This window comes from Nestor notabilis, unplaced genomic scaffold, assembly GCF_000696875.1.
Source record: "Nestor notabilis isolate BGI_N333 unplaced genomic scaffold, ASM69687v1 scaffold16219, whole genome shotgun sequence".
NCBI classification, from domain to species: domain Eukaryota; kingdom Metazoa; phylum Chordata; class Aves; order Psittaciformes; family Psittacidae; genus Nestor; species Nestor notabilis.
Genome location: NW_009945286.1, coordinates 119,273 through 131,452, shown reverse-complemented (window position 1 = coordinate 131,452; position 12,180 = coordinate 119,273). Strand labels below are relative to the sequence as shown.

At 38.8% G+C, this 12,180-nt stretch overlaps 1 protein-coding gene across 1 annotated transcript in view; it reads left to right on the top strand.

The window, feature by feature from the left end:
- Positions 1-11,526, top strand: part of SLC26A7 (solute carrier family 26 (anion exchanger), member 7) — a 34,495-nt gene extending 22,969 nt beyond the window's left edge. The window contains exons 9-14 of the mRNA XM_010022800.1: positions 1,192-1,329; positions 4,444-4,492; positions 6,942-7,042; positions 8,994-9,048; positions 9,137-9,240; positions 11,491-11,526. Of these exons, the coding sequence (XP_010021102.1) occupies positions 1,192-1,329; positions 4,444-4,492; positions 6,942-7,042; positions 8,994-9,048; positions 9,137-9,240; positions 11,491-11,526 (483 nt within the window). The remainder of the gene's footprint in view (positions 1-1,191; positions 1,330-4,443; positions 4,493-6,941; positions 7,043-8,993; positions 9,049-9,136; positions 9,241-11,490) is intronic.
- The last annotated feature ends 654 nt before the right edge of the window (positions 11,527-12,180 follow it).

The following is a 12,180-nucleotide window of genomic DNA, read 5'->3' as shown; positions in this document are numbered from 1 at the left end:
TTATTTCTGTTTACAGTGCCAGATGTGTTAAAGATCGATATAGCTATTTATTGGAATATACATAAAAAGCTTTATAAGTACATGTAATATCTTTCACTAGATCAAATAGCATAACTGGGAGAAGCAGAAGACCCTAACTGACAGACTTTTCCTCAAGTCTAAAACAGAAGCAGCAGAAATCAAAGCAGCTGTCCTCCACATTGAATTTGGTCTGAGACCTAATTTTCCTAAGGAAAAGAGAGACATGGGTCACAACCTGGGGAAAATGGAGAGTTCAGTAGGTTAGCTTAGTTCTACCTGCCTACAAAACCAGTATTTCAACTGGGTTTGTGATTGCTGATATCCAATATATTTATATATAAATATTAATTTTCTTACTGGCTTTCGAAGGTATTTTTAAGTCCACTTTGAGAATGAGAGAAATAGTACTTGTTTTGTGGGAAATATTCCCTACTGGTACCTGGGAGTTCCTGACCTTTATCTGACATCCTTCAGAAATCATTCTGCTGTGTCACATCTATATTTTGAGCTACACAGGTTCATTGAAGGTACCTGGTGGACTGGTTGAAACTTATTCAAGAAAGTGCAGAGACAGGATTGGGGGCAGCTGATGGTTCTTGTGTAGGTTATTTATTATCTTGCTTGTAGATATGTACCAACAAAGTTTTAAATGTGTTGCTCCAGCTTGGTCTGAATCGACTAAGTATTTCCATAGAGAAATACCCCTGTTGTACAGAAGTCATCTTCAGATGACCAAGATGAACATTTTCAGCCTTCCCCAAATCACCTGCAGTGTTTGCTCCAAAACCCTGTGTACTTTTTCCAATACATGTGTTTGTCTAATAAAAAATATTCGCAGTCTGCAAACCTCGTCTTTCCTAAGTTTGAGTATCATACCAACTGATTTGCCAGATAGTAATTATTAGTATTATGCATCATAATGACTATGATTTTCCTTTCATGCTCACTTGAATTAAGGATAATTTTCCTTATAGTTTACTTGTATTTCCTTCTTACTTCAGTTGTGAAGACTGATCAAGATGATAGTTATTTGTTAAATCATTCTCACAATCCAAAATTCCTGCTAGGTTGATTTACAGAAATTTTCATGATTTTTGAAGAAATTAGTTCAGTTTTTAGTCTTCAAACCCAAGATAATATTTTCAGCTTTATGTTTATTTCTTTCCACAGGAATCATTAAAACAGGTAAACATAGTTTCAGTCAACAACCCGTTAGTCTTTCTGAATGCCAGGAAATTTCACGCTGACCTCATAAAGATAATCCAAAAGGATAGCATGAGCAGCCAGGCATGTGAAGATGTAAACAAGGTAGGTTATGCTATATGCTTCAATAATCACAGTGACAGTGTTGAAGGTCTTGATTGCTTTCCTTATATTTCATAGAGAATGTAGTCAGATATTGAAACAGATATAAAAAGGTAATATTTAAAAGATTAATTTAGAATAAAGTTAATGCTTATCTTAATCATATTCAATAAGATTCTTTTCTTATTATTAATTGAAAAGAATATCTTTACTGTTTCTATATATGATCTTGTAAGAGCCATTAAAGCACTGATCCAAAACTCTTCAAAATTTCTGGCAGAACTTACATAACCTCAGCTAACAGGTGGTGATATTGAAAAGACAATGAGTAGCTACATACCTACTTGAATAAGATGTGATTTTTTTGTGCTGAAGGTGAGTCCATGAGAGATAGACTTTTAATTTCTATTTATAACTATAAATGCTTTCAGGAAAATTAGGAAGAAGGTAGTGTTTCTCTTTCATTTTCTATACTGATTGTGTTGGAAAAATAAACAATATGCAAATTATGTATAACTCAGTTTTGGACAAAATCTCTGTAAGTACAGTATTTTTTGAGTTGAACTGCACGTAACTACTGCAACTTCTTACAACACTCGCTGAAAGGGGGAAAAAATTAGTTTTCTGTCATTACAATAAAGACATTCCAACACCATACAATGCTTGCTGTAAGCAGTTTCATACAGTTTGGCAAATTGGGCTGAGAAAATAACAGCCGTTTCCTATATGGGTTATTCAGACAGTGGCAGGCAATCCTGAGGAGAGGATAACCCTTCCTAAAAAATTCTGTGGCTGGAGCTAGCAACAGGAGCAGCTGTGCTGATGCACAATGAGCTGCAGAGCACTGATAATCTTCTGTACTCTTGAAAACAGGGCTGGGGCCTTATTTCTTCCATCAAGAGTAAATGCTTATCCCAGGGTTCAGAAGCAGCACCTTTTCCAAAGGGACAGACCAGAGGAGAGAGTGTTTCTTTCTGACTGTGTGTGAGAGCAGCAGTACAGCTTTTCTGTGCCACCTTTGGCAAAATGTGTTGATTGTCCTGGCCTCCTTTTCCCCACTGGTGAAGTCAGGTGTTAGTGTTTAATTCATTGGGAGCTTGAGGGGAAGAAAAGCGGAAAAAGGACAGGTTGGATGGGGCTTTGAGCAACCCGATGTAATGGAAGGGGTCCCTACCTGTGTCAGAGAGGTCAGAACTAGATGATCTATAAGGTCCCCTCCAACCCAAACCATTCTATGATTCGATGATTCAGCAATGTATGTCTACCACCTCTGTTGTCTCTTGCCAAAGAGCTGTGCAACCCATGGCTGCTTTGATTGGGGTCTTCTCCTCATTTTTCAGAAATTCAGCTCGGAAATCATACTGCCTTTATTCCTTGGTTCTGCCAGGCTAACTGATTAGGATTAGTATGATAACAAGCCTCCAAACAGAGAAATTACTTAGGATTTGCATGGAAATAATTTATTAGTTAATTTAATAAGTCTAATAAGTTAATTTAATAGGTTAATATATAAGTTACTTAAGAGAGAGATTTTATCCTTTGTGTCTTCTGTAAGGTACTTTGCAGTACAGATGTCTAAAATACTGTGCATGCTTTTTTTGTTATGGAACAAAGGTATTCCTGCAGCACATAATGGGAATGAAAAAAATTGCACCTTAGATTTTGTTTCTGTGCTGTATTTCTGGTTTTAACTCATATTTCTACTGAGAACTTAACGTTCATATTGAAAGAATTATAAAAAAGTTTATCCAGATAAATGTAATTCTTTAATAAATTTGCATATCAAAAATGTCCTGACTAAAATATTAGCATAGCAGATGAGATTTCAGCAAGTAGAAAATTAATCAAAAGTTAATCTTATAAAATCACTGGCTAGATTTTGTCTTTCCAAGAGTATCTTTGCCATCTTTTGACTCATCTGTTAACCAACCCCTGCTTCCCCAAAAACATCGTGTTTATAATATGCTTTCTAATGGATCCAAACATGACAGAGTTGGAGCCATCTAAAAACAAAGGGACACCTTGCACTAAACCATGTTGCCCAAGGCTCGGTCCAGCCTGGCCTTGAACACCGCCAGGGATGGAGCATTCACAACCTCCTTGGGCAACCTATTCCAGTGCCTCACCATCCTCACTGGAAAGAACTTCTTCCTTATATCTAACCTAAAGCTCCCCTGTTTAAGTTTAAAGCCATTACCCCTTGTCCTACCACTACAGTCCCTAATGAAGAGTCCCTCCCCAGCATCCTTGTAGGCCCCCTTCAGATACTGGAAGACTGCTATGAGGTCTCCACGTAGGCTTCTATTCTCCAGGCTGAACAGCCCCAACTTTCTCAGCCTGTCTTCATACAGGAAGTGCTCCAGTCCTCTTATCATCCTTGTGGCCCTCCTCTGGACTTGCTCCAACAGCTCCATGTCCTTTTGATGTTGAGGACACCAGAACTGGACACAATACTCCAAGTGAGGTCTCATGAGAGCAGAGTAGAGGGGCAGGATCACCTCCTTTGACCTGCTGGTCACGCTTCTTTTGATACAGCCCAGGATACGGTTGGCTTTCTGGGCTGCAAGCGCACACTGCCTGCTCATGTCAAGCTTCTCATGCACCACCACCCCCAAGTCCTTCTCCGCAGGGCTGCTCTGAATCTCTTCTCTGCCCAACCTGTAGCTGTGCCTGGGATTGTGCCTACCGAAGTGTAGGACCTTGCACTTGGCTTGGTTAAACTTCATGAGGTTGACATTGGCACACCTCACAAGCGTGTCAAGGTCCCTCTGGATGGCATCCCTTCCCTCCAGTGTATCAACCGAGCCACACAGCTTGGTTTCATTGGCAAACTTGCTGAGGGTGCACTCAATCCCACTGTCCATGTCACCGACAATGATGTTGAACAACACAGGTCCCAACACCAATCCCTGAGGGACACCACTCGTTACTGTTTTCCAACTGGACATTGAGCTGTTGACCACAACTCTTTGTGTGTGGCAATCCAGCTATGATTTTGATGAGGAGTTAACTTTGATATTGAGAAATAGAATACTTATATATTGCATTGATTTTCTCTGGTTACTATGCCAGACTAGTTGTCCTTGGTATGTTAATAGTTTGTTGCTTTTTTTTCAGTGTGAGCAGAACACATTGCTGTGTTCATTTTCCAATGGAAGTTGTCACGGTGAGTTTATTATCCATAAATGATATTAAAATGAAAATGGATGTAAGCATGCAAAATGGCTCTATGCTTTTCCATTTATTTCTAGGTGAACTCAAGTGATTTAGAAACTAGTGTTTTCAGTTAGACCGAATTGAATGAAGCAGGAGTCCTAAATAATGCTATACTCTGTTAAACCTGTCCTAACAGGTCCTATTTTTATTCTGTTCTTGACTGAATTTTTACGATTTAAAAGCAGGGAACCCAGAAGAATACTTTTTCTGCAGGAGTCCCTGCTTATTTCACAGTAATCACTGTAAGCATACTGAGACAGGTATGCCACAGACTGGTCTTCAGACCAAGGCCTAAGAGGCTGTTTTGCTAAGCACTGATTTTTGCATTCATAATGGAACTTGAATATTAGTATGCAAAAGTAAAAAAAGGGTAAGATTAGAGCCATGTTAAATCTTTGCGATCTTTAAAGCCACTTAGGAGAAAAATCTCATTAAATGTCAGCTGACATCAGTGACATGATGGGCACCAATATTGTACAGTGTATCAGCGTAGTATAAAGAAAAAAACCTAAAGGTTTGCTTTCAGCTGAGGATTAAGCTGGGTAATTGCAGTCTTCCCACATTTTGTAGCACTTAAATCAAACCAGAGCACATACATTCCCATGGTAGAGCTGCAGCAACCTATCGCAGTAGATACTTTATACAGATGACTTTATTGTGGATGGAATTAAAACACTGTGTTTATTTAAAATACTTACAAGCATTAAGGCCACAGTAGAGAATCTGATTTGGAGGCTGTTGGCTGAATGTTTACATTTATTAACTAAACTCATGACATTTTAATGATACTACAGTGTTTAATTTACTTAGGGGTGACAGAGTGCTTTGCTGTAACAAATTGCAACATGATGATACTGAAGACTGTATAGCACTACACTGTAAAATACTAAAAGAGTGCACAGTGTGAGAAGATCTTGCCAGTACATACTTCAACCTTCTTCTTTTAGATCAACCAGTTTGTCATGTTACAGAAGTGACAGACAGCACAAGGCCTCTTTTCTGATTGCTTAAGGCCTGCCTTGGGGACTTAAATGCTTTGTTGTTCTTTGTACCAACCAGTCTGTGGTGACTATTCTAGGGGGCTTTAGAATAAAAAACAGAGAGAAAAAAGAAAAATCCCTATAAAAACAAAATGTGCGGCTTCAGTTTTCAGGAAGGAGGGGAGCAGGAGGACATAGTCCTTACAGCAGTCGTCCTGGAAAGTGTAGCAACCTACATCTTTGTCAAAATCTTCCCTTTCTCCCTCTGGGGAATACTGATTTGCTGTTGGTCTGTGTCACCAAATTAAACAGCTGCTGCTGCCCTTGCCACTGGTTCAGAGAGGAAATAAATCTGTACCTCCCTCCGCACTTAAAAGCCAGGCAGTCTTTACTGCAACGCAGGATGCCAGCAAGGTGGGAAGGTAGCAGGAGTAAGTAATAGGCAGAAAGACTAAGTTCTTTTGTTTTGGAGGCAGAGGAGGCATGTAGAAATTATTACAGTGAGCAGCACAGCAGATCTCATAAATCCTTTCTGGGGTTCCATCACAGTGATGTCAGGCAGAAGGTTTCCTTTAAAATTCTATATTTCTGTTTGGTATGTATCTGTTAATGTACGTTGGACACTACAAAGACAGTAAATCTCCAGAGGTGCAAGTCCAGGAGGCTCTGTCAAAACCACTTAGTTCTACCCATCTTTATGTTCAGAATTCCTTTCCTTAATATTTTTTGCTTTAGTTTTGTGCATTATGATAACTAATATTTATTCATGGGACAACGTAAGAAAGATGTGCATTACTTTCTAGTTTTCCCTTTATGAAAGCCAGGAATCATTTATCTGTGTGCTACTTCAGTATACATTTAGTACAGTGTTCTTAGTTTGAGTACAAGATGGCCTGAGGTTGAAGAATGAGTGCAAGACCTTAGCAAATCTTACCAACATCTTTCCAACATCAGTATGTGATAGTATATAAAAAATAAACCAAACAAAAAACATCATAGCAAACCCTTAGGAAAATGAAACACTCTACATATTTTTCTTCCTTATAGGCAAGTATTAGTTGAGCCATAGCAGATGTTTAGACATTACAGAAATGAATGTCATATTAAGAGAGATATATTGTCTGTGCATCCTATGTAAACTCTTCCAAACAAGCCAGGATATTATCCTGACTCCTTTAGAAATTCAAATCTAAAGAAGCAATTCTTTAATTCTTGAGAGACTATTCATGTCTAAAAAAATCTTATTAATAATATGTTCTACCCATCATCATTTCATCCCATTGCTCTGAAGATCATTTCTGTTTCTAAAATGTGCTATTTGCTAAAGTTTGGGCCTATTTTGTTAAACAATCACTATTCTTATATGCACTTCTTTACTATTCTCCCTTAATTAAAGTTTTTAATTTGTCAAATATGTAGGTGAATCGTTGCAGTCATGTCACAGTGAGCGACATGTTTTGATATTAGATTGCAGTGGACTGAATTTCTTTGACTATACCGGAGTCTCAGTGCTGCTTCAGGTATTTATGACATCACACAAATTCTGTACATAGAAATATAATTTACATGTATGAGTAATTGGGGCCAACTACTAATCACCTCACCTATACTGGTAGATAAACATGTCATTTGTGGAAAATATGAACACAGATTTCATATTAAACTAGAATGTGTTCATATTTAAAATTATATTAAAAGTCATTCTAAAGATGGTAGGTGACATTCAGTGTAAATGTAAGTATCTGTATGTAATGGAGAAAAGGACCAGGAGGTGTTGGTTGATGGCCAGCTATGTATGAGCCAGTAGTGTGCCGAGGCAGCCAAGAAGGCCAACAGCATCCTGGACTGTATCACAAATAGCGTGGCTAGCAGCAGTAGGTCAGTGATAATTCCCCTGTACTTTGCACTGTTGAGACCACACCTTGAATACTGTGTTCACTTTTGGGCCTGCCACTACAAGAATGACATTGAGTTGCTGGAGCAGGTCTAGAGAAGGGCAACGGAGCTGGTGAAGGGTCTGGAGCACACGTGTGATGAGGAGCAGCTGAGGGAACTGGGGGAGTTTAGTCTGGAGGAAAGGAGACTCAGGGGGAACTTTATCACTCTCTACAACTAACTGAAAGGAGGCTGTAGCAAGGTGGGGGTCAGTCTCTTCTCCCAAGTAACAAGCGACAGGACAAGAGGAAGTGGCCTCAAGTGTGCCAGGGGAGATTTAGACTTGATGTTAAGAAAAATTTCTTTACCAAAAGGATTGTCAACCCTGGGACAGGCTGCCCAGGAAGTGGTTTGGTCACCATCCTAGAGGTATTTAAAAGACATGTAGACATGGCACTTAGGGACATGGTTTAGTGGTGGACTTGGCAGTGCTGGGTTACTGGTTGGACTTGATGTTCTTAATGGTGTTTTCAAGCCTAAATGGGTCTGTATCTCCAATAATCAGTGGTTCTATATAGTAGATAAAAAATTATGCTCATAAGCTATTTCTTATGTTTCCATTGGGTCTGGCATTTAATAGTTGTGCAGTGGGTACAGATTTAAGTGGATATGCAAAGTTTGGTTCATAAAATTTTTTTGAGTAAAATAGAAGACTAGGTTTGAAATTAGGTCTCAGTCCACTGTTTCCAAAAGATTTTAGAGACCTCAGAACTAACTACAAGTTATGTCAAAGAAGTATTTGATGATAAGAGGTAAGTTTGGGAGCACAATGTCTGAGTGAATGACTGGTCCAAAACCAAGTTACTCAGAGGAGAAATGTACTCAACATGTACTTGTTACATTCTTTCCCTGCTGCTAAGGTTGGAGGGATTTTTATACTTATTTGGACTTTCGATTTGTTTTTAAAATAGGGTATTCTGACTTGTTTCTCATTTAATATCTCCTCTCAGAATTGTCCCACTTTACATGGATTACTTTACTTAAACATTTTTTGAAGCGAGGTCTGCTTTGGATGTTCCTTATCCACCAGAAAAAGACCTTACTCTGATTATAGGATTATTTTCGGATATTTTTACTTTCTAGCTTATTGAATGTTTAGTCTCTGTGAAGTTGAACATTTTTAAAGAAAGAATAGAGAACAACTTTCTGCAGATAGACTGCTGGAAGTCTCAAAGTTTCCTAGGTCTGATTCCTGTCTTTGTAGGTAAGCATATGGAGAGGAGGTGGGAAAACTTGCTGAAAAAAGGAGAACTGTGAAAAAAACCTCCTAAAAAATAGTAAAAAATACAAAATTGTTGATCAAAGTCGGATTTAATTCTCAGCAGAGCTCTAAAGTACTGTGAGGCGGGGGGGAGAAAATTAGTGTGGGTTTGTGGTGTTACTACTGTAGAAGAGCCCACTCTGGTGGCCACTGGCAGTATAGCTTCAACAGCAGCACCCATTCTCTGCCTGCTTTGAATAACATCTTGCATATTTTATTCTCTCTTGGTATTTTAAACAGGGTTTTTCTCTAATTTCATGTTTTCACACGTATAGATTTACATGGACTGTAAAAGTAGACACATCGATGTGTTGCTAGCACACTGCAAAGGCAAGTATCAGCTTAACAGCAAAACTCTTAACTTGGTGGTTTATATATCCTCACTACCTTACCAATGCTCACATTTGTTTTATTGCAGCTTCCTTGATAAAAGCAATGCAGTACGGTGGAAATCTTGAATCTGAAACTCCTGTCTTCTTTGAATCTGTTTCTTCAGCAATCGATGCCATTCAGAGTCACAGGGTGAGACTTACGGCAGGGGTAGGTGTTGTCTGGAGGGCTTCTTGGATGCTCATAGCAATTTGTTAACGTCTGGGGAAATCTTATTTACCCAGTAAACTATTTGTGTAGAAATCTGTTATCTGTCTGTTATCTACAAGTGGTCCTTAGCCTCTGGACTGCAGTTACCAAGTTTTTCCTGCTAGCCCTCTCTTCCTGTCACCTTCTCTCCTTTAGCAACAACTTTTCGGTCTGCTACGCTAGATCCAGAGGCGCTGTGCTGTAGTGCATTAATGCGGGTGCATTCTCCACTGGAAAGCGTAATGTCATCTAGAAAGCCTTAACACAGCTTCTCAGTGAGGCAAATTAAATTACATCCTGTTCTGTATTACTGAAACTACACTCTTCCATTCCTCAGCCTGGATTTCTTAAAGCTACTTCTCACAGCACCACACTGTTGTGACTGAAAGGCTTTTGGATCCTGAGCAAGTTTGTTTCAAGCTAATAAGCTTGCCTGTACCCTGCACTGTAGTGTGCTGTATTAGCTCACTGGTAGAAAGAGGGGAAAGAAAGAAAAGGAGAGGGAGAGGAAGGCTTGGTTCAGAAATTGAGGCTTGAGGCTTGAACATACTTTTGCTTGAACACGTATTTACTTGCTCAGTAATTCTTGCATTCCCTGTTTAAAAGCCTGGGCTTTCCTCATAAACCATGTGAGCTTTTTCCATTGTAATCCCAGCGTAACTGAACGTGCATTACAAGTAGTGTGCTTTCCTTTCCCATGGTTCTATTTACAATTCCAAACATGGCTAGAGCTTGGCTCAGAGCCTTCTCCAAGAGACATTAAAGTCATGATGGTCTGTGGTTTTGGGTTTTTTCCTCCACATTATATTTTACTAATTAAATTAGAGTTGCCTATGGACAAAATCACTTTCCATTGATTTATCCAGACAAGGTAAGTTGGCACAGTTGGTCTAGTGGGTTGACCAGAAAAACATGTTCTATTCAGAGCTTTTCATCATTTCTCATTTTGTTGCCCTGCAAAAAAAATAATTTACTGAAATAGTAACTGCAGGGTAAAAATAGTGGGGATGGCTATTGTATATTTTGCCTGGGTCTGATTAGATGAATTAGGATGATTGTTGTGTTATAAAATGTCTGCATTTTTTATAGGCATTAATTAACCTTCCTAACATTCTTGTAAGACAGTCATGTACTAGCATTCTCATTTTATGGGAATAGGACATGGACAGACCAGGACAAATGTTCAAAGTGAAAAGGGGGAGTTAGAGCTCAGAAGCCCGCTTCTTTAGGAACTGATCCTATGTTTTACCAGAGCTGCTAAGGAAATCAAAACTCTGAATAGTGGCTTAGTGGATTAGTCTGAGGCACGCAGCCTCAAATTTTAAATGTAATCATAAACAGTCTCTATGTAATTCTGATGTTTCTTCAGAGTATTCAACACATGTGCTTTGCGTTTTTTTAAATGCATTCCTTATGTTTAACACCTGAAAATAAGATGAACAGGAATAGAAAGGCAGGGTGACTGCAATAGGAGTACCACACTGTAACTAACATAGATGATCTATCTACTCTTCTTCTGCCTTTTTAAGATGCTGAGGTGGGAAGGTATTTTGAGTGTTTACATGAAGGAAAAATGGCAGAATAAGATGTGATGGGATGGAAAAGGGGGTGGGAGAAGAAAGGAGAGAGGAAAAGAGAGACGAGAAGGAGGAGAAAAGGAGAGAAGAAGGAAGAGAAGAGAGGAGAGGAGAGGAGAGGAGAGGGGAGGGAGAGGAGAGGAGAGGAGAGGAGAGGAGAGGAGAGGAGAGGAGAGGAGAGGAGAGGAGAGGAGGGGAGAGGAGAAAAAGAAAAAAGAGTAGAAGGAAGGACTTAGATATTTATGGAAAGTCATTCATTCTTATTTAGGTTCCAGTTTCCACCCCACTTCAGGAAATAGTCTTTCACAGGCAGAAAGGTAGCTGCAAAGGGCTTTATGGTTCCTTTTCATCTCTGCTGCTGTTTGTAAATGCGAAGGTGCTCTTACCTATGTCCTTCAAGGATAATGTCATGTAATTCTCATTTTTATGTTGAGCAGTTCTTAAGAAACTCATATGTTGCTTTATGCAGCTCATCCTCTTCATAAATAAGTTTTTGATTTATTAATTTTTATAATGGTGGCATTTTCAAGCTAGCACTGCTTCATCTGCTAATACTGCATTATGTTCTAGGAAAACATTATAATGCTTTTTTTTTCCCCTGTTTCTCCCAATTTAGAATTACAGCAAGTTCAGTGAACAAAGTGAAGTGTGATGTCAACCCATTGAATATGGATAGTGTCATCTGCTCATATTCAGAATTAACTACACCATGGTTTCTCCTTAGCTTTTTTCTCCATAGGATCTCATAGATTATCTTTTGTATGACATATATATTTACTACATTCAGTAATGACAGATCTGCCATTCAGAAAAAAAAAATCTTTCAACTGCCATCACACAGAGAATGTTCATGCAAATGTTCTATACTAGGCTTATATAGTATTTTTAAATACATTTAGATACAAATTATTAGAAAGCAGACATGATGTACAGACTGTGTTTACCAGTGAGGTATATTCTTTTAGATATCTTCTATTGTAACATTAGTTGTAATATGCATCTGTAGTTTTGTGTATGGAATAGAGACATTATGAATTCTTAAAAACAGTGTGTTATACTTGCTACAGTATATGCAGGAAGCCATATACCAGTGTTGAGACTAATGGCTTTACTTACTCTTTCTTCTGCTCAAGACAGCCATTTGCAATAGCAGCATCCTATCACAGCTGTCATACGCTTCCATTTTTTGTACTTGGTTTTGCATGCTTTTTAATGCCTGCAAAGGTCAGTTGGAGCACTGCATGTTCAGAGAATGCAGATGTATGCTGGCTAAATGCACTGGCTTGTCTCTCCCTCCAGAAATTGT